Below are 21,480 nucleotides of genomic sequence, written 5' to 3'. Positions count from 1 at the left end.
TTAAAGTCTGCTTTCTGACATACTCTGATAGACTCCTGGTAACTATCCTTGACTCCCATAGCTACTGTCCACTAGACCACACCAGGTCAGAAGCAGTTAGCCAGGGTCAAAGAATCCAGATCAACATTTCAAGGGTTGGAATGAAGACCTGACTGGTCCCTGGGGAGCTGGGGTGAACATAGAAATGTAAACAGTTCAACCCATCCCATTCTTCTCTATGTGGACATGGTTGCTAGGGTGAACATAGTCTCGAAGGGCGGGCTCACAAATGTAGATTAGCTATTAAAGACTCCGGTTTACTCTCCAGGAAGGGTGAGGCAGAGCATGACCACTTCAGTATACTCCTGTGAGTTGACAAATCATGCTGGACAGACATGGTCACTTGCATTGGAATGTAGCCCCCACCCCTGTGACATGTCAGGAGACACATGGCTGAAATGAGACAGGACATGGCAGGAGTAGAGTTTGTGGCTAAGTTTCTTAGGAATGAGTGACATTGTTTAGAAGTTCATATTTCTACATGTCAGATGTTCTACACTTAAGGGTGAATATAATATGAAAGCTAGGTCCCAACAGTGTCTCTGTGAAAGGCCTAAAAGTGAAGGCATAAGGCTAACCCACTATGAGGCGATTGATGATGGGCTAGCTGTTCTAAGTGCATAGGAGAATCTACGATGTTTGTTAAGTCACCAGAAGGCCCTTGGGCCACAAAAGGTACCAAGAGTTTACAAGAAAATTTTAGATGTTTTATGTTGGTTTGGATGCATGAGTCATAGATTCTGAATGTTCACATGAATCAAACCAAGTAATGCCATTTCAAGATTGTCATTGATCCTTGAACACAGATGTGACTCAAGTCAGTATAAAGGAAAATGAAGGTTTCACAGGTACCTGGTGGTCTCTTAAAATGCAAACACTAAAGCAAAGTTGAAACGGATTTACCTTATCATTTCTTTCACATAGAAACTTTAACCTTTGAGCTCGTTTATGCATAAACACTCCATCCAAATGTCCTGTTTCCACTGACCGGATCTCAATAGCTTTCTCGCCCCAGCCCATTATCTGATTGGAATGAATGTAGGCTGTCAAAAGGAATTTCCAAAACTGCATTAAAAACATTAGATGGGCAAAAACTCACAGTATTTGTTCACATCTTAACCACAAAAAAAGACAAAGGACTTGAGATTAAACAGACAAAGTAAGTCTTACAAGTGTCAGTCACAGACTTTTTTTTTTTTTTTTTTGTGAACTCAAATGGTTGTTTCACATTTCTTGCCCTTCGTTTCATTTGGGGGGTGGAACTGCTGAAGGAGATAAGGAATGGTTAACCTACCCACAGATGTGGGCATTTCTCCCCATTGGAGCACCACATCCTTAGTGATCCGGCCATAGGTGTTCACATACACCCCCTCATCCTCATAGCAGACAAGCATCTCCATTCCGTCTGTTTTAGGCAAGATGACGATAGCGTGAGGAGTGATATTACCCTGAATCTAGAAGACAAAGAGAGGCCAGGGATTACTCTGCTTCAAAACAAGACAACCAGCTTGGCATGGTAGTGCACACACCTCTAATCCCAACACTCAGGAGGCAGAGGCAGGCAGATATATGTGAGTTGGAGGCCAGCCTGGTCTACAAATGAAGTCTGGACAGCCAGGGTTCACAGAGAGACACCCTGTCTCAGAAAACCACACAAAACAAAACAAAATACCAAGACAACCTCTTGACTTTTATCTTTAAAAATTACAAATGAAATCTTGTGACACTTTCACTGTAGAGACTGGAATCTACTTTAATTTACTCTCTGCCCTTATCAAATGCACCAGGTAAACACAAACACAGTTACTTGATCTTAAGGACAGAAACACTGGGTATATGGAATACCTAGTGTGTCACTCTTTGCATAACATTTATCTATCAGTTCTAGGCCTTAGAAAAGTTAATCATAGACAGCTTTGTTGCACATGAGGGAACTACATCTCAGGGTTATATGAGGTGATGAAAGCTACACAAGGATTTGGTGATAGAAGCAGGCTCTGAGCACACTTTTATAAGATGGATATTCCTGGGTTCCCACTAGAAAGACTGCTTTCATATACGATGAGATTCGTGGGTGCCTACAAGAAGGCCTTGTGTACATCACCCAGAAAATTCACCTGGGAGTTCCAATAGCAGAATAATTTTATTAGGGAAAGAAAATAGAGAATGACCATTGGTCATACTGCTAAAATAAGCATAGGTTGACTGGTTCTATGATAAGGGAGGTGCTACTCCTTCCCCTGGTTGACGAATGTCACACCATTCCAACATGTGATTGACATTGGGGGGTTTGAAGATGATCAGTGGTGACCCAGCATCTCGGCTATGATGTGAACATGCAAGTAAAAAGCTATAAGATACAGTGTGGACAACAACTGCTTGTGTAAATGCATCCAAGCAGCATGCATAAGCACTGGGCTTCTTTAACCTCTCAGAATGCCAATCGTGGGCCAGCTTCAGAATAGCCTGAGAGTTTGTTAACCTTGGGATTATATTCACGAGACATAGCTTACTAACTGTCATACGCAGATCCATGTGGCATTTCTTTTAAAGATAATGCTTTTTGCAATGTATCAGTATGGCAAAATTGAGTATCATGTTGTTAAGAAGAACTTGAATAAGAGCCAATTAAATGATCACAGCATAGGTAGTTGGAGTCCCATCTTACAGCTGGGAAAGTCGAGGGTTGGAGAAGTCACTCAGCATGTCTACTAATAGCTGAAAAGAGATTTTCTCCAAGAATCTAGTAACTGACCATTGTATTTCTCTAGCATAGACTAAAACAAACTTCTTTCAAAAAGTGAAACAGGAACTCAGCTAATGGTATAACATATACCTATGAAGTCCAAAAAGATAACATAATATCTTCAAAATAATTTAATTTTTGTGTTACTTAGCTCGAGAGAGCAATAACACTTTAAGAACATTCTGTCTATTCAGAAATACCCAAAGTTGAGTAACAGATTAACACGATTTCAAATAAAAATAGGAAGAACCAAATCTCTGTACATGCAGACTGTTATGCAGAGGCCAAGAGACAGTAGATTCCTCAGACTTACATGGGATGGTATATAGATATCGTAGGAGTTTCCAGAGTCAACATCAATTACATGGAAACCAGTGTGTGAGCCAAAAATGACCTTTAACCTTTGACCTTCTTCTACTGTGAGGTCAACGAGCAGAGGCTTATGCTGAAGATCTGCAAAAGACTTAAAAAAAAATCACCTCATTAGTATTCATACCATTTAAAGAGACTGAATTATACCTAAGAGTTTCACTTGGCTACTGTGTGAAGGAAATGGCTTTCTTCAGTTGAAAAGTTAGGAAAAGGTCACTTTCAGGTTTAGGTCTTTTCGTGTTTGAGTCTAGAAGGAAAGCTGTATTGCCTATTTTCTGTTCTTCTCTTTCCTTTTCTTACCTTTCACAGTAAAGACAGTCTACAGCTGTCAATTTTCACAGTGTCAAAATCGTGTGTTAAAAGCCTAGAGTTTGGATGTTGCTGCTCTTTCCTGTGTATTTCTGGTCTTATGGCCCCCTCTCTCTCATGGTCTGCTATGGTTGCTACTTTCCCAAACAGATTGGGAGCGGTGCTGTGTTAAATCTATTGGTGATCAATGGGAGTAGGTTGGTTATGGTTTTCCTTCCATGACTGTCAATTTCTCTAAATTTCACACAGTATTGTGAGGGATAGGTTTGGGCAATAAGAAAAGGAGATGTGGAAGTCACATCATGCTACTCATGGCTTGTAAATAATAGATCTTGTCTCCAAGGATTGAACTGAAAGGAAAAGACAGCTCTGGCCAAGTTTACCACAGTTCTACTTGATTGGATTCAGGGCCTAAATAAGCTTTATAACTAAAACGTGTTCCTGCCTGTCTATTTTTGTCATGGTTCTGTACTTTTATCAGCTCCTGGGCTTAGAAGAAGATTCAAGAAACCACAGCTGCCATTAAACACTGCTCTCCCCCCATGTCTTGTCGTCAATTGTCACAGCACAGGAAGTTAATGCTTTTTGTCTTTGTCTTAGGGTACAGTTCCATCTCTGGCCTAGGCCAGTCTTTCCTACTCAAGCCCTTGCCTTTGTGCTTTCTTTTCCAGGTAGGGGCTGAGCTGCTGAGGGGAGCATATTGTTGTTGCTGTTGTCTCATGGGCTTTGGCTAGGACCCTGAGGGCAGATGTCAGCATGGGAGTGGAGTGGTTCACTCTCTAAGGTTCACTCTCTAAAATCCCATGGCAGATTTGGCACAGGTGTCATGGATGAATAAAGATCCAAAAGTCAGTTATAGACACAAAGGTAGGGAAAAGCGGGTGAAGAATGGGAAGAGAAAATGCGAGATAAATTCACAGTGGATAAGGCTAGGCCATATGATTCTGAATACACTGGTGTGATTGAAAGAAACTTTTTTTCTGGCAGTTGGGGCTCATTTTTCATAACATGGGGTCAATGGGACAAAGCACATTATCATCCCACTCTTGCGGAACCTACGAGGAGCCAACCTATCTGTGATGAGTACAGACCAAGGCGAGGTAAACGAACACAAAGGCAATCGGGATGGAAACTCAGTGGGATGAGGTCTTTCCCAGGAAATACTGCCTTCAGCACTCAATTCAGAGACAGCTTCATGCAACAGGGACAAACAAAAATCCACTGAGCCTCAGAGTTTATTCCAGAAACGTTAGGGATGATTAGTAGGACCCAGTGCCACCACAGATCTGCCTTTTCCAGACAAAACACCAGGCAGTACTTGACTTTCAGTGGCTTTACAACAGAGACTGTTGTGTAACAGATTTGGTACTTTTCCTGGTACCCAGTACAAACAGAACTCCTCTTGAAGTCAACAGTTCATAGACCTCCAGTGGCAGAGGACAATCAGATTTTAATGTGACCAGGTGGGTAGCATTTTTAATACCTAAGTCTTTTGAGATAATAAATTTAAGAATTGTTACTTTTAAGCAAATTTTCTCTATATAATAAAACTGATATTGGCTTATGTGGAAAACAGAACCCTGACAAAAACTGAGAATTAACCAGGCAACATCCACACTTACCTTAAATGCCATGAACTTATGATAAGGTTTAGGCGCCCATGCGTATATCTCTACTGCATTCTTTAAGGCAATCACCAAGAACTTGATCCTTTCATATTTAACTAAAGTGGAAAAGAAGAGCAAGATTTAGAAACCATGTCAATTTAGCCAAGATTTTTTTGTATTAATGATATTAATGAATGTAGTTGCCTGTCTGTTAGGTATTCACAGTTGAGGGTGTCATTCTTGGAATAGGTTACTATTTTTTTTATTTTTGTTTATTTTGTTTTTGCACACAAATTTAACTTGCTTTAGTGTACCTGGTTAACAGAATACTAAAGTTTTTAGGTTTATCATAAAGGATTTTCCTTTATCTAAAGACGGGACTACTTCAGTTTAGAAATGGATACGCTCTGCTAAATAAGGACCTGCACCATCTTCTTACGTTAGATGCTTACTTGAGTGTAGTTATGGCAAGATGCTAGAACAATTAACAAACTTGTGGAGACATAAGCTCAGTTTTTATTATCTGCTTATTGCTCACACTGTAATTATGATTACGTGAAATAATTATTTATATATCTGATGAGTGATGTAATGATAGGAACCCTGGGTTCTGTCGGTGGCTTATTTTTAAGGGCTTCATGTACTTTGACAAATCTTTTCACTGTTTATGAAAATAGAATATTATGCATCTTCGCTTGGTGAAAAGATTGAGTGACTAACTCATTATTCCATCACATAAAATAGCACTCAATAAGTGCTTACCAAGAGAATGAATGACACATTTGTCATCTGAGCGCTTAGTTACTGTGGTCTATGTGTTTCTGATAACATAATAATCAGAATTTACAATGATGCCTTTGAAGGGATACAGAATTCTTTAAAGCCTTCTGGATTTCCCACTATTAAAGGACGAGTCTAATTCTGCAAACAAATGATACATATGCCAGTTATTTTCTGTATAAAATATCTGTACAAAAAATATCCTGTATCGTAAGAAAGTCAGGTAGGATAGATTTTTACAGGGATATATGATATATGAAATGTTGGTTTCTGCTCGGCTCTTTTATAATTTTTTTACGGTGTGAACTGCCCCCCCCCACCTTTGCAATGCTAGGGACTAAACCCAATCCCTCCTTTTAAATACTCTGCCATCGAGCTACACCCCAGCCAACATGGCTTGTTCTCTGACCTTACAGAGAAAGATTCACAAAGATTAACACATCCTTAAAAGAAACATTAGGTAAGCATATATAGGAAAAATTAGTATTTTATGTGACTTTTAGATTAAACCACTTGCTTTTCTGTAATACCTATTTTATTGTTTATATAAGATGAAATTTGCTCAATGTCTCATTCAAGTTCTTTTACAAAGTTATTAGCAGATATTGTCCTTCTTGTCTTCTGTTTTTGAATTTCATAGGAATTTGAGCACATGGGACTAGTTACATGCATTATAAGGTGCCTTTGCTATCTTGACTGGAATTCCACAAGCAAGAAGCTGTGGTTTTCTGGATAACCGAGGTAAAATTTTTCTGATACTTAAGAGGGTCTCAAAGTCCTAGTGAGTACTGATCAACTATTGCTCTCAGGTCACACCTTCTTCTGTAACTTTGTGTTATCGGTCGGCATGTGTGTGCCAAGGCAGTGAAATAAGACAGCCTTGATCAGAAGGACCAGATTAGAAATGTTCAGAAGGCTGATGGGAGATGAGTAGGTTAAGCAGGATGCTGACATTTTTAAAACGTTTTCCAGGTATAGGCAAGACACCGCATTCAGAAATGTTACTGTCTCCTGCAATTAGTCTTATGGCTTTATAATTACATGATCCTAGTTTATGTGACACAATCCGATCACTAAAATATTTGGGCTAATACATGTCAAATGATAATTAAAAATATTTCTATGCAAAGGAAAATTTAACAGCTGTTTTTCAGAGCCATCTTTAGAAGCAATCCTAAATGTTTTCCACAGTCACACTTGAAGTGCTCTGCTTCTTTCTGAGAACATGCATGTCTCTTTCATGCAGAAACCCGCAGTCTTCACGAATGCAGAGCTTGTGGACATGAAGCTCTGTGCTGCCTGGTGGGGATGGTGTGGGCTGTGTCTAATGCTTTGCCACACAGTCCGACTAAGGAAAGAGGAAACTGCAGCCTCAGAGGATGACAAGAAAGGACGAAATAATTCTGATTCCCACACAAAGGCAGTGGTGGGGCCTGGATGTCACCAGATTGCTATGGAAAACATACTCCCCCATGTGGTCTGCTTTGTGAATAGTACTCTGCCCAGTCAACATCCCTTCCTCCCTTGGTCAAACACTGCTTAGCTGGTTTCAGTGTCTGGCACTGTACTCTCCGATGGGGAGCAGTCGGACAGACTCAGGCTGTGGTGATGCATTTTACAGGTGCTGTGTGTGTTTGTGAACCTTGTCTGTACCCCCCCCCCCAGCTTACCTTTATGTTTCTAAATAAGTGCATATAAACAAGCCCATTGTGCTATAAAGATTAGAAAGGCTCCTTTAGGGCACAAAACACAAAGGGCTCATCATGTATGGGTGGGGGTGAGCTTTCTTGATTGAATCTCCTAGTCACTTGTCTCTGTCTCCTAATGTCAAGACATCTCAGAAGGTGACTTGGAATGAATGCGGAGGAAGGGGCATGGAGAACATTCTAGAACAAGGCCCTCTCTAGTTGTCAAAAGATAAGACACTAAGGTTCCAAGACAGACAATATGAATAAGTTGGTTCTTGTTTTCTGAGTTCCTTTATGGTATCTCCCCTGATTGCTGTTTCTGCTCTCAGTTACCACCACATAAATCTGTGGCTGGACCAACTCTGTAGGTTACAGTTTCAAACCCATACGGTGCCTTCTTGAGACTACACGAGGGCAACCTTCGGGGCAATGTCGAAAGCCTCTCTGCTGTGCCTGTGCTGTTATTTCTCAGTTAAAAAACCAAGCTGAAGTCTTGTGTACATCTCATGAACACGCAGAAATTTCCTTATTCCTTTCAATCGCCAGAGACAAGTTTTAAACGAAAAGATTCTCAAAAGCCACACCATCAGTCCCACTTTCAAATATGGACAGTAGCGATGGGGTTCTCAGCATGAAAACTATCAATTTGTAAAGCCATTTCCCTTCCACGAAGTTGCTTAGAGCTCACACATGCACACTACTGCCTACCTCATGCCCGGTTTACTCATGTCAAAGCTCAGGTGAAAGTGTCTTAAGAGTTCAGCTAATCTCCGCTCACACCTACGGCATGTAGCACACCACGATGAGGCTTTTCTTTCCAACTCTTCCTCATGTTTTCTCACTGCCTTTCTTTCTACGCATTTAAGTAGATGTGAACTTTCTGCTAGGAAGTGTCTTTCTGAATGGTCGAGCGGTCTTCATCTACGCATGCTGTGGTGTTTTCTCTTGTTGGTAGGACTCTGGTGCTCTGCACTATCTTGTTTTGTGGGCCTGAGGTAAAGTGGTCATCTCACATTCTTTTGGGCATCGTTCTGGGCACTTCTTTTATCTTCTTTTCCACAATCACTAAGTTTAGTTTTTTTTTGATTTTTGTTTTTTATTTTAGTGGGACACATCCTCAGTAGCTTTCTCAGAGACGGTGCATGAAATGGAATATTCTGGAGCTAGGGCCTGCCTATAAATGTCTTCACACTGACGTGTAATTTGATAGCATAATGCTTAACTTTATAGGTCAATTTGGCTGGGCTAATCAAATCAAATATTCGATCAAACATTATTCAATGTGTTTCTATCAGAGTTTTCCTGATGAGAATAATATTTAAAATAGTTGCCTGGTAAAGCAGAGTACAGTGTGCCTTAGCTAAGAACTTGAAGGTCTGAATAGAACCAGAAGGCAAAGCCTCCCCCTGTCCCAGGTGAGGTATGAGTTTTCTTATCTTCAAACTCAGGCTGGACCAGCGCTTCTGGGGTCTTTAGTCAGCTAGGTTTCTGACTGGAATCCTGTCATCAATTCATTGGGTCCCCAGGCTTTTTGACTTGAATCAAATCACACAATTGGCTTTCCTAGGTCTCCAGGTTCCCAACTGAAACATTTTTTTGGGGGAGGGGGCACTTCTTCGTTTCCAAAGCTATGAGAACCAATTCCTGGTAAGAAATCTCTGCCAAGGTCTTCCTTCTTGCCTTAGTTTTACACACACACACACACACACACACACACACACACACACACACACACATTGAAAGTATTTTTTTGTGATGTCTCCTGTATTGTAATGATCTTGAACTTCTGATCTTCCTACTTCTACTTCTGAAGTGCCAGGATTCCACCATCACACCCAGTGTGTCCACTGCTAGGAACTCAGGGATTGTGCAGACGAGGCAAGCACTCTACCCAGGGAGCCTCATCCCAAGCCTTTGTTAAAAACAAAGTTGCTTTGGAATTTTGAAGCCTTGCTGGCTCTGTTCGTTTGTGACAATCCCAGGATGCTCTGGTTCTGGGACTATTTTATAAGTGTTCTTTGCTGCTTTTCTGATAACCTGAGGATTTTGAGGACCTTCTCATTTCTTCCACACTTAAATGCCATATTTGTATGGCTGGTGGTGAGCTTTCTTTTTGAGCAATTATACTGGCTTCTCAGAATCACTGGGATCTGGTTGTCAAGGCCTCATGCCTAGATGGTGTTCTTTATTCTTCCATCTCCACACATTATTTTTTCTCTTTTACTGAAGCTCATATTTTGAACCTCTTGAATTGATTTTTTATTTCGTATGTTTTTCTTCTCTTTTAAAAATATTTATTTTTACTGTTGTTGTGGTGTGTGTGTGTGTGTGTGTGTGTGTGTGTGTGTGTGTGTGCATGCATGACATAGGCAAAGGTAGAGAAGTTTTCAGTCTCTATAGGGAAAGCATGAAGTCCTGTGTGACTATGACGGTTCACACAGACCTGGGCATGTCAGAGCTCCCAGTGCTTCAGACTCATGAGAATAGCAAAGCCTTCTCCAGGTCAGGCTCAGGGAAATTGCAAAGCCTTCCTCTGGACCATTTGTGGGTGTTGATAGTATGTACAGAAAATGGTGACTGCTTGCCCCCTCCTCCGGGGTGTTTATAGCCTATGACTGTTCCCCTACAAAGGCCTGTGGAAAAGCTTGCCTCCTTGTTAGTCTAGACACACTAACTCTGTCTGCTCCTTCAGCTGTAGACAATAAACCTGTTTGTTCCCTCAGACTGAGACTCATAAGAGACATATAAAGTGAACACGTGGAGTTTTCTGGATGCTAGTGCATCTCCATCAGACTGCACAGCACATGGTGCACAGCACGCACACACAGGCTCCCACCTTTTGTGTGTGCCTTTGTTTACTCATTCCCTGTCACCCCAGTCAGCTCATCCCTGAAGCCGTGCAGGTCAAGGCAGATACCTGTTTGTCTTGGTTCTACTTCATGGGTAAGGTCTTCGTTCTCATCATTAAATGCTTATATCATCTTTATTCCTGATAATCTTTCTCATCTTTCATTGACCTCCCCAGCCCTACTACATCTTTAAAAATACTCCTGTTTTTCCTTTATAGAAACGCCCCCTAATTATCTGTAAAATACAGTTTTTGTTTTCATTTCTTTTCTCCTTCCTGAATTTTCTCCCATGCCTCACCTTCTGATATCTTCCTGTTTGCGCCTGCTTCCTGCACATGAGATCTACCTATCTATTCTCTGGGAGAAGTGGGCTAATCAAGTGCCAGCAGCACTTTAGAGAAGAAAGGTGGGGAGCTTTCCCCCCATGACTCTAAGTAGTACTATCTGTACAGTTAGTTTTCCCAAAGACAAACTTTTCAAACTCCTTTCTTGGGCAAAAAAAACCACTGTGCCAGCATTTTAGGATCTGTGCAGGGAGGTTTGTTGTGAGTGTGTGTGGGTGTAGGCGTGTGGGCATCTGTGCGGGGAGGCTTGTCAGTATGTGTGTGCATGCGGGTGGTCTGCCTCGCCAATGGCTGTGCACACATCCGCTGGCTGTGCGTGCTCTTCTGCTTTTACAGGACAGTGGCCTGCCTGTGGGCGTAGGGTGGTTGGCTCTAGAGGAGTTTAGACTTTTCTGCTTTTCAGCTAGCCTATTTTCAGCTCGGCCATGTACCTCTGTCCTGGGGTCTTCCCTGAGCGTCTGTGGGATGGATAGATAATCTTGATAATGTTCTTCCCTGTAGATTAAGAACTCAGCATCTCTGATCTGCAACATCTTACCCCAGTCACACAGCTACTCCCGTTCGGGTTCATGACCATCTCCTAGTTGCTGGCTTCTCTTCTCTTGATCTGCTTCATCTAGGGGCTTTATTGAATTTTTTAATTGTCATTTTGGGGGTCTTTGGGAGAAGTACATATGGATATTCAAACCGGAACCTAGCATTTTATTCTAAGTGCATTCTTTGAGTTTCATCATCTAACTTTTGGGGGAATAATTCAAATATACCTTAGGGTCCAGCAGCATCTTAAACTGGTGAACTGGTGATACATATGCCGTCAAGAGCAGACAGAAAGCAATGAATAAATTTAATCAAACGGTTGGGACCGAGTGTGGGTGGAATTCTGTGTGCGGAGTGGAAACTCACCAACTTTGTAATGGATACAGCCTTCCAAGTCTCCGACGGTGATCCAACCCTGCTTCTTTTCTACTTCTGGGTCATTGTGCAGGATTCTGTTTCTTAACCACGAGAGATAGTACACCCGGAGCTTATTCTTCTTTCCTGTTGAAATAAGAGAGTTTTAAGTTCATGGTCTGTGATAGGCTTCTCCCTTTTCTCCCATACCTCCTCTGGACTCCTGCTGGCTTCTGTGTGTCTCTGAGGGCAGACTAGCCAGGGTTCCTAGCTCTTCCCCACTGTTACTTCTGTCAGGACTTGTAAAGATAGACCCTAATATTTTCACCAAAATCCACAAATTGTACTTTTTACTTTTAAGTGATTTCTTATTTGCACAAGCTGGTCTGCTGAACTTGGTAATTCCTAACTCTGTAACAGAGTTCCAGAACATCCTAGATCCAGTCTTGATGGAGTGTTAGCAAGTGGGCATTTTAGCCTACCTATGTGTATCTGCTGTCACTTTTGCTCTATTCTCTTTGTCTTCCCTGCTACATCAAAGACAACTGCTAACAATTTTATATAAATAACTGGTCAGACAAAAGAACGGACCAGAAGACAGAGAAACAAATTCAGTTAAGCTATCTGAGTTTAGGGGAATGATATTAGACAAAGTTATGGTGCTGAGGTCATCAAAAAGAATATTAAATAAAAACATCAAAGAAGAAAATAAAAGATGAGGACTCGGAATTCAGAAAAAGGTTAAAGCGATTCAACGCATTCTCAGAACAATAAAACACCAGGTTGATGGCACAGAAGACTTTATGGAAAGGAAAATGAATCCACTCTATTAGATTATCTGCGTACCACAGGGGAAACGCATGCTTCTGTGGCTCTTTCTTAATGAGAAATTTAGGCTTGTGGATTTTATTTCTCAGATATTTTCCATCGCCTTTAAGGAGGTTTTATGGTCTACAGATGGGATATGTACTAGAGGAACGGAATTCACGAGCGCATCTTTCACTGGCTTGACAGCGGAGTGCAATGAGACTTAAACCCTGGGAAGCTGAGCACAGCTGTTGCTTACTCATTGTCAGCAGAAGCCTAGAGCCCAGGTGCTTAGGAGAGCCACAGTGGGGCGGGGCTGTGTTCCGTCTTTCCGGTGCCAATAGGAACCGAGCTGTTCCAGAATCTTCCTTCTTATTTTATTATCTCTTTTCTCCCTTTATATAAGAGGATATGGCTATACCCTGAAGGATGAAGACAGTCACTAGCCTGAACTTTAACTTTCTGTGAGGTTTCAGTTTTGATATGGGAGTGTAGTAACCAAGAAAGCAACTAGTCACAATGACCATACGGAACTCAGTGCAAATCATAGTACAAGAACAATTTACTTGGTTAACTTTAATTTGCAATGATTAAAACTCTAAACAGTAAGTAGACAGGTAGAACACAGGGGGGATGATGTGCTAAGGGACTGCATTTTTCTCAAACCACAAGCACACCTGGTGAGTGAAACTTTCATCTTCAAGGTTCAACCCAGAAGCCCTGTGGGGTCTCTTTGCATAATAAACAGGAAAAGTAGAGCTCATAAACTAGAGTATATGATGGGCATGTGCCAGAGCCATCAATGCTGAATGTCTGCACCTTATCCCAGAGATTCTGACCCTGGTCTAGGGGCAGCTTGTGTGTTCACATCTTCTGGGTGGTTCTGACACATAAAGGGGTACTGTTGATTTCATAGCTGATGACGTAAAAGGGAAGAGGGTGATTTGTTCAAACAGCATTGGGAAGTAAAAACACCTTCATGTCAATAAGCATAGACCCCTGTTATATTTTTCACTTGTTAGCAATGAGGCTTACTTGTTGTCTAACAAAGTCCTTTTCTCATAAACTAGATATCTTTAAAAAAGATATCAATATTGTAAAACTACACCGGGTAGGATGTCGGTAATCCACTCTCCTTGTAGAATTGGCTATCCACTACTGCAACTGTCCATCTTAGAACATTAGTGGACTATAAGCAGATGTTTTCAGAAAATAAAGACTAAAGAAACGTTTGCTTGCTAATTCCCCTCCAGAAGCCTAGATTTTGACATTCTCTTACGAGAGTATGGTAGTAACTGCAGTCCAGACAGCTTAAGAAAATTCTTGCTGAGTTTTAAGGGAGATAAAGGCCAAAATACATAGCTTTTATGATATAGGTCTGCCTCATGCAGGTTTAAAGCACAGGTAAATCTTCCTGGGCAGTCACACCCATTAAAGTGCATTTTAGTGCATACAGCCTTACAGTGCATATGGGTGATCTCCCCACATCTACAGCACTGTACATCTCCTGCGTTTGGTTAGGTAGGGCTTCTTCAGAGACCAGGATGTCACCTTCTCACCTGGGCACACCTGGGAGTCAGGTCAACTTAGTAACACACCTGATATCGTGACAAGAACGTTTAGTCCTTCTAGCACGTCCATCTGCTGAAATCGCCTCCGGTTGATGAGGTTGTAGACTTTGCCTTGGCCGCTTCTGTCCAAAAGCATCAGGCCATTTTCAGTCCCCACCAGAAGGTTCACACCTGCAAATTTAAGCAGCACTCAAGGACTGACCTCGTATGGGGCTTAACCCTATGCCACCCAGAGAACAGTTTCATGCTCACATAAGCAGGTAGCTGCTAGGTTAGACAGTGTAGAGCTCATGCGTTACCTCAGTTCCTATGGGATGGAACTACAGTTTCATTCTGTAGAGTGGAGGCAGCAATACATCTCACCTATCCATTTACTACTCAGCTCAGAGAGTACTTGCCAAGAGGAGCCTTAGGCAGAGATGTGCAAGTCAATAAATGTGTTCATTTCCCCCTTGATGGAGGGTCTTCTCTTCCTTCTGCTCCCTATGTACCACACTTATTGCTTCCTAGAGCACCTCCTACCCCAGTACCTACCTATTCGTCCAGTGATTTCTGAGGCAGCTAACCTATCTACCTTCAAAACACAGAAGGTGCGACTTCTACACTCTTACCAGCATGGAAGCCTTTGCTCCGCTTTACATACACACTGATGGGTCTGTTTTTTTCTGATCAGGGAAATGATAAACCAGTTCATGAGAAGCTGAGTCACAGGACTATTGATTTTAAAGAGTTCTCAGTTACACAGTTCTACCCTAGCACCCTTGCAGGCAGTATTCCTTATCCTAAAGCTGGCAGATACATCATTTCATCTACGTAATTATTACCCTAAAATTCCATAGCTAAACAGATTAGTCATCCACTTATTAAAATGTACCTACTTGAGGGAGTCACTGTGCAGTAGAGCTTGGACATCTCTTGGTACATTTCTATCTTCTGAAAACCAGCCTGTCCACTTGTCAATTACTACCACATTTAATGTGGTTATTTTGTTCTCTAAAGAGCCATTGTGCCTCATGTGGAACAATTTCCAGCTTTCAATATCCCTTCCTGCTGAGATGGCAAATGCCCTTAGCCTTATAAAACCATGCTGTCCCCATCCAAGCATGGCAGTGCGGATGGGTTCAGGTGGACCCCATGCTGATCTTCCTATGGTGCTGTGAGTAATAGAGACCAAGACTTTGATAAACTCTCCCCATGCCCATAGTGAGTTTGAATCCAGCTAATATCTGCAGATCTACTCGATGAAAACACCACACTGATGCCTTCAACCCGAAAGGAAGCCTCATCCTTTGCTGTTCAAGTTTTACCCAATTACTACTGATGGCGCAGCCCTGGGCAAGTCAATGAACTATGCTGGGCTTGCCTTTCAGCTGTGAAGTGAAGGTAATGAACAGCATTAGACCCTTGCAGGATACTGCATGAGTCACAGAGATAGAATGTGGGGTGCCATGGCTTCACATAGAGTGGCTGTGCATCAAGTGGTGGCTAGCTCTTTGTTGATATTTACTTGACCATTAATCTACGTGCCTCCTTGAATACCAGGGCTTTCTACGTATAATCTACATTTGCTCACTCCTTAGGCAGTCCTATGTCAGTTCCCTAACATCTATGATTCTCCTAGTGCGTTCTGATGATAAGAGCTAAAAGTATCTCATACTTGCAGGTAAATTGACTGAGTGGAAAAACAAAACAAAACAAAAACAAACAAGCATACAAAAGCCACCAACGTACCCCACAGAGCTGCACAGAGTATTTCGGAATTGAATCGTTTCTTGTATTTTCTGATTTCCGGTGTGTCACTGTGAGGGCGAATGTTCGTTGGGTTCACATTTACCACTGAAATCTTCCTCGCTTCATTGAGTTTGGCCTGTTCTTGCCTAAGAAGTTCGCTAGTAAACAGGGCTTTGAGAGAAAGAATTAGAGAGGTCAATAGCATCTTAACAGGCAGCCAGTGGAAGTAGGGAGGAAGGGCTTGGCTTGGGGTACGTCATAGCAAAGGCATGGGAACTATGAGCCAATACCTAGTTTATATTCTTCCATAGGACAAAGCATATCCTTTGCAGAAGCAGTATTTTGTTCATTAGCAAAACAGGTTTACAGACACTCCTTTGACTGGTATAGAAAATTAATACTAATCTCACAGATACAAATATGCCATTCCTGTAATTACAAGCAAGGAATGGTTCCTTTCTGAGATCCAAGGATTAGTAAGTTGCAGAAGGCAAAGAAGCAAGGCCATCCTCTAAGTGAGCCAGACTTGCACTGGGAACGCACACCTAGTGCTCAACACAGCTCAACACGCATTCATGGAGTGAGTGTTCAGCACCACACCATTTTGAGCAGAGCAGTATACCCAGAAACTGTTTTTGAGAAATATGTGGTAAGTCTCGGGATCGCTGCGGGGTGGCTTTTCCTAGTGTCCTGGGATACCTCTGGGTTTCTTCCAGAAACATGATAGAAAAAAATCAGGAGTGGGAGAGGGGAGAAGGAAAGTAATTTGCTTTAGGAATTCCACAAAATAATACATTTTAAAATATCTTTATCTCAGGACAGGGAAAGTGTAAGCAATAAATGGTTTAACCTCTGACTTGATGGGTTTTGTTACTGGGCTGTACTGGAAAGGTCCCTTTCCCTAAAAGTCACCAGGGCCAGCCTGCTCACCAGCAGCCGAAGACTCATCATCCTCTTCATCTTCATCAGTGGGCGATGTCTGGTACACTCTAGGGTCCACGAAGGGGGTGAAGGAGGCTTTGGTGCTGCTTCCCATACCATACTGATCAAAAAGCAAGAAGAGAAGTTAGCATGGCAGAGACAGGTGGCAGGACAGGTGGCGCTGACCTTGTTTTGCCCAGCTGTGACAGTGACTCTGCTGTCTCCTTCCCACTCCCTAGAAGCCGAGAGTCGCTAGGCCTCTGTCTAGTCTCTTTCCAGTTCCGGGGCTCTCCACACACTGTGTGTGCATAGGGCTTCATTAGTGATCAGACCATGGGCGCTTCAGGAAGAAAGTTACATTTCGGATGGCAGGGGGCACCTTGGTATCTGTATTACTGTTATTGGCCATTATGCCTCCAGGACTTGTTTCTACTTTTAAGTCAAGACATCATGCATTGACCAAATGGCCTTAAGAGAAGCAAAATCTAAGGCATGTTGCCATATCAATACTCCAGCCCAGAACAGTCAGTTCAAGAGATCCCCTCATGGAAGGTAGCCTTTGGCCTTTCCATTCTGGCCTGATGGTACATGTGGACTTGAATCAGCTCTAACAGCATTAACTCCTTTAATCAGAGATCATGATGTTTCATTCCCTCAGTGGTTTAAGGAGATGCTTATGTCACATGCTTTACGTGGGGAATTGGTACAGTTACTGAGTTTATATGCAATAGTCCTGGAGGGCTTACTTTAAATAAGTCCCAAGGGCTTAGACCACATCATAAAGACATGAAGTCAGAACTAGATTAGGGAAAATATATTCGATATTAGCATTTGATGTCATAATGTAATTGAATGTTGTCAAAAGAGGTGTTACAATTATTTGCCTCTTTTGTCTGTTAGCTTCTTCCCTTCTATGTACCCATCTTGTGTGGTGTGTGTGTGTGTATGTGTGTGTGTGTGTGTGTGTGTGTGTGTGCGTGCACATGCATACATGCACGTATGTGAGATGTGTACACATGTGCATGTGGGGGGACAGAGGTTTCTGTTGGGTGTCTTCCTTGATAACTCATCTGCCTTATCTTTTGAGACAGACTCTTTGAGCCCACAGCTCATCCATTTGGCTTGGCTGGCCAATGAGACTGTATCTGCTCTCCCCCACCTCTGGTGCTGGGGTAGAGCCCTCTGCCACCACATGTTTACATGCATCAGAACTCAGCTCTTCATGGTTGTGAGGCAGACACTTTACCAACACAGACAGCTGCCAAGCTCCCTGCTCATCCTTTTACTATCACAAACACTCCAGCGTTCAGCACCATGAGAACTCTTTGTGGGTGTTCCTGTTTTAGACATTACTTTTTGTTTTGTTATTAGAGTCTTATTTAAAAATAAATCAACATTCCTAACTCACCAAGGTCCAGTTCTAATTACTTTCAAGATTTTCCCTCTACCCTTCTGCATCAAATTCCTTTCCTCCTCCCCAGGTAAGAGTCCCTCCCCAAACCAGTACTTTTGCATGTTTTCCCTTTCATCCCTAAAAGTCTATGAAGGAGGTGGTAAAACATTTCCTCTTTCAGCTGGGAGAGCAGCAGCGTTTGAACCAAAGTTCTGTTCTGCAGGGGCCCTCCTTGGTACTGATAGAGGGCAGGCTTTGGGTGAAACATCTGCCCACACTGAATGAAGCTGAGCTTTTCAAGATGCTCACGGGTTCTTTCTTGCTCTTGGGGCATCTTAAGAGCATGAGCCTTACAGAAATTCAGTGTGTGGGTAATGCCAAACACAATCAGATACATGTTCTATAAAAATACTAAGGGCTTGTGTGTTAAGTCTCGGGACTACCATGAAACATGACGTGGTCTTGAATTCATTCAACAATGTCTAAGAACTGGCTGTGCTCCCTCAGACTCTCTTAGGTCTGCTTCCACATGGGAAAGACATTTTATTTCCTCATCCTGGTGCAACTTGGAGAAGGAACCAATCTTTTATCCATTAAGCATCAGGAACCTATCCTTCAAAAACAAAACATTTCAGCTTCACTTTCTTCAGGTCAAGCTTAGGTTGAATAAATCAATGCAAATATGAGTCACAACTGTTGGCCTGGAAGTCTCACTATTTTGTAATTTCTCCCATGGGTTTGTGACACAGGTGGTCCACGTTCTAGCTTAAGCACTGTGCTAAACTAGCTGTGTGTCCTGGACAAGTCATCTAACCTCTCTGAATTTTACAACTCTCAAGTCTCATCCATAACACAGGAATTGGGCCAGACAATAAATGAGAACCCGTTGTTTCTATGGTTTCTCTAAATTGGTAGAGGCCGCCACATAGCAGAAACCAACTGAACACGTTTCAGAGAGTCTGGCAAAGCCTGATTGTTTAAGTTATCAATGTGTAGAGTCCCATGGAGGACAACATGACTACTCATGACTACTTCCTGGCACCTTGGCACCTACTTCAGCTCCAGTGTCCATCTCCTGGGAATGAGTGGAGACACGGCCCAGGCCCTCAGTGGGAGTCCCAGCTGGCGAATGGCTCTGCTGCACAAGGTCTGGGAGATTGATGTGACCTGCGAAGCCATTACTGTCACTGTGGCCAGATCGCTTCTTCTCTTCAGCCGTCTGAGGGATAGAACACATACAGGCCATTAGAGAGCGTGCATATTCTGGAGTGCTGTTACTCCACACATCCTGGACCTAACGGGCTCCAAACTGATTTACTGGAGAGTATATGATGATAGTACAGAAATTCTATTTTGCCTAAGAAAATGATGACATTAAGCCTTGTTAATATTTAGTTAGTGGACTGACTTTCATTATGCTAATGTGTGAAGGAGACCACAGATGGAGGCAATGTTAGAGCTGCTCTGCAGTGCGTGTGTGTGTGTGTGTGTGTGTGTGTGTGTGTGTGTGTGTACAGAACATATTGTCAGATTATATTGAAACAATCACCCAAATTCATTTGAAAAGCATTGGGCCAAAGTGATACCAACATACACCTCCCTCAAAGAAAAATCTGTGTGTTTCAAGAAAACACAGAGATGTTATTTACCCAACTCATAGGGTTCTTTGTCAGTGATCAGGTCAAACAATGATTAGGCCTGCTTGACAGGAGTCCCAAGACATAGAAATGCTCTAGCAGATTATTTGAAAATAAAGGCACATGTTCTATGTGCCAATATACACATGTTCTATGATTAAACTCTAAAATTGTTATTGATAGGATTGCAGGAATTAGATGCTTTAAAACCACTCCTCTTGAGATCAGCTACCTCCCTAAATCCAAGAAACAAAAAGAGTGAAAAGAAAACCCCAAACCCAGTACATCAAATTGGCTAGTTTTGTACCGCCCCCCTCCTATCTAAGGATAACTTAGTACCTGCAGATCAACCATTTTCCATGTCTCACCCTCTGCTCTGCCCCACCCTCCGGCAACAACCGTTCCATTCTCAGCTTGGGTGAGATCACTGCTTTAGTTCTCAGATATGAGAGAGATCATGTGGTATTATTTCACTTGGTGTGAAGGTCCCCAATACCAACTATCATGCCTTAAAGAACAGGATCTCACGCTTCAAATGGCTAAATGGTTTTGCCTTTTATGTCCGGACTACAGTTTCTCCATCCATTGGTAAGGTGATGGGTGAGAAGGTGGTTCTCACTCTTTGGCAGGTGTGAGTAGTGCTGACATATGCATGCAGACGGCACACTGACATATTGATTTCATTTGCTTTGGAGAGTCTCCCAGCAGTGGGACTGCCGGATCATGGATCATGTGGTAGTTCTATTTTTAACTATTAAATGATATCACATCGAGAATATGCAGAATCCCTTTCTCCCCACCCTTGCTAGCACCTGCTACTTTTGAGTCTTTGTGATAAGAGCCATTCTGATTTAGTTTTTGATTTTAGTTTTGATTTACATCTGGACAACCAATGATTTTGAATGGTTTCCATGTGTCCAGTAGCTATTTACATATGTTCTGTCAAGAAATCCCTGTTGTTCATTTATAAATTATTTTTTTTTTCCGGAGCTGGGGACCGAACCCAGGGCCTTGCGCTTCCTAGGCAAGCGCTCTACCACTGAGCTAAATCCCCAACCCCTTATAAATTATTATTTTTCTATTGAGGTTTCTGTTCCTTATGTATTCTAGAAGTCAGCACACTGGTGAATCTTTCCTCTGTTCTGTGGTTTGTCCCAATTGCTAACTAAGCCCTTTGTTGTGCACAGCTGTGCCCTTTCCACTGAGTATGGACCTATTTCACTGGGGATTCTTTAGGGCAGACCAAAGTAGTGATTTCCCTCTTGCTTCCTTTCACACACCCCTTGCCTCCTTTCTCTCTCCATCATTGCTTAGCTCAGCATTGCCGAATGCCTATTACATATGGAACAGTTTGCTTAACACAGAAGAGCGGGGAATGTGGCAGATATGTTCCCCATCCTCTGGGGTTGGTATTGGCAAAAGTGTATGCTGTTTCTTTGGTCCAGAATGATGCTTAGCCTTCATCCTCAACCCAACTAGATTTGGAATCACCTAGGAGACTCATCTTTGGGTGTGTACGTGAGAGGGTGTTTTCAGATAGCGTTGACTGAGGAAGGAAAATCTACCCTAAGTGTGTCCTGGGTAGGCAGTGGGAATGGGTGGGAAAGTCTAATGAGTACCCCAGCCAAACACACACACACACACACACACACACACACACACACACACACACACACACAGTTGACAGTGGACGCCATGCAACCTCACCCATCTCCCACCAGGGTCTTCCCTACCTCAAATGGTACGCTCTATTTCCTCATACCCTGAGCCAAACCAAACCCTTCCTTCTCTAAAG

General features: G+C 42.4%; 1 protein-coding gene across 9 annotated transcripts in view; it reads right to left on the bottom strand.

The window, feature by feature from the left end:
* Tnik (TRAF2 and NCK interacting kinase) overlaps nt 1-21,480 on the bottom strand; it is a 398,674-nt gene that overhangs the window by 3,708 nt on the left and 373,486 nt on the right. For 6 of the 9 annotated variants that reach the window (XM_087618687.1, NM_001439593.1, NM_001439594.1 and 3 more), the window contains 9 exon segments: nt 19,103-19,267; nt 16,665-16,776; nt 15,735-15,905; nt 14,031-14,174; nt 11,638-11,772; nt 5,089-5,189; nt 3,099-3,248; nt 1,334-1,493; nt 943-1,082 (listed from right to left, as the gene is read on the bottom strand). In XM_087618687.1, coding sequence (XP_087474813.1) covers nt 943-1,082; nt 1,334-1,493; nt 3,099-3,248; nt 5,089-5,189; nt 11,638-11,772; nt 14,031-14,174; nt 15,735-15,905; nt 16,665-16,776; nt 19,103-19,267 — 1,278 coding nt within the window. 9 annotated transcript variants of the gene reach the window in all.

Source organism: Rattus norvegicus, chromosome 2 (assembly GCF_021556685.1).
Source record: "Rattus norvegicus strain SHRSP/BbbUtx chromosome 2, alternate assembly SHRSP_T2T, whole genome shotgun sequence".
NCBI classification, from domain to species: domain Eukaryota; kingdom Metazoa; phylum Chordata; class Mammalia; order Rodentia; family Muridae; genus Rattus; species Rattus norvegicus.
Note: the sequence above shows the minus strand (reverse complement) of the source record. Positions and strands in the feature narration are given on the sequence as shown.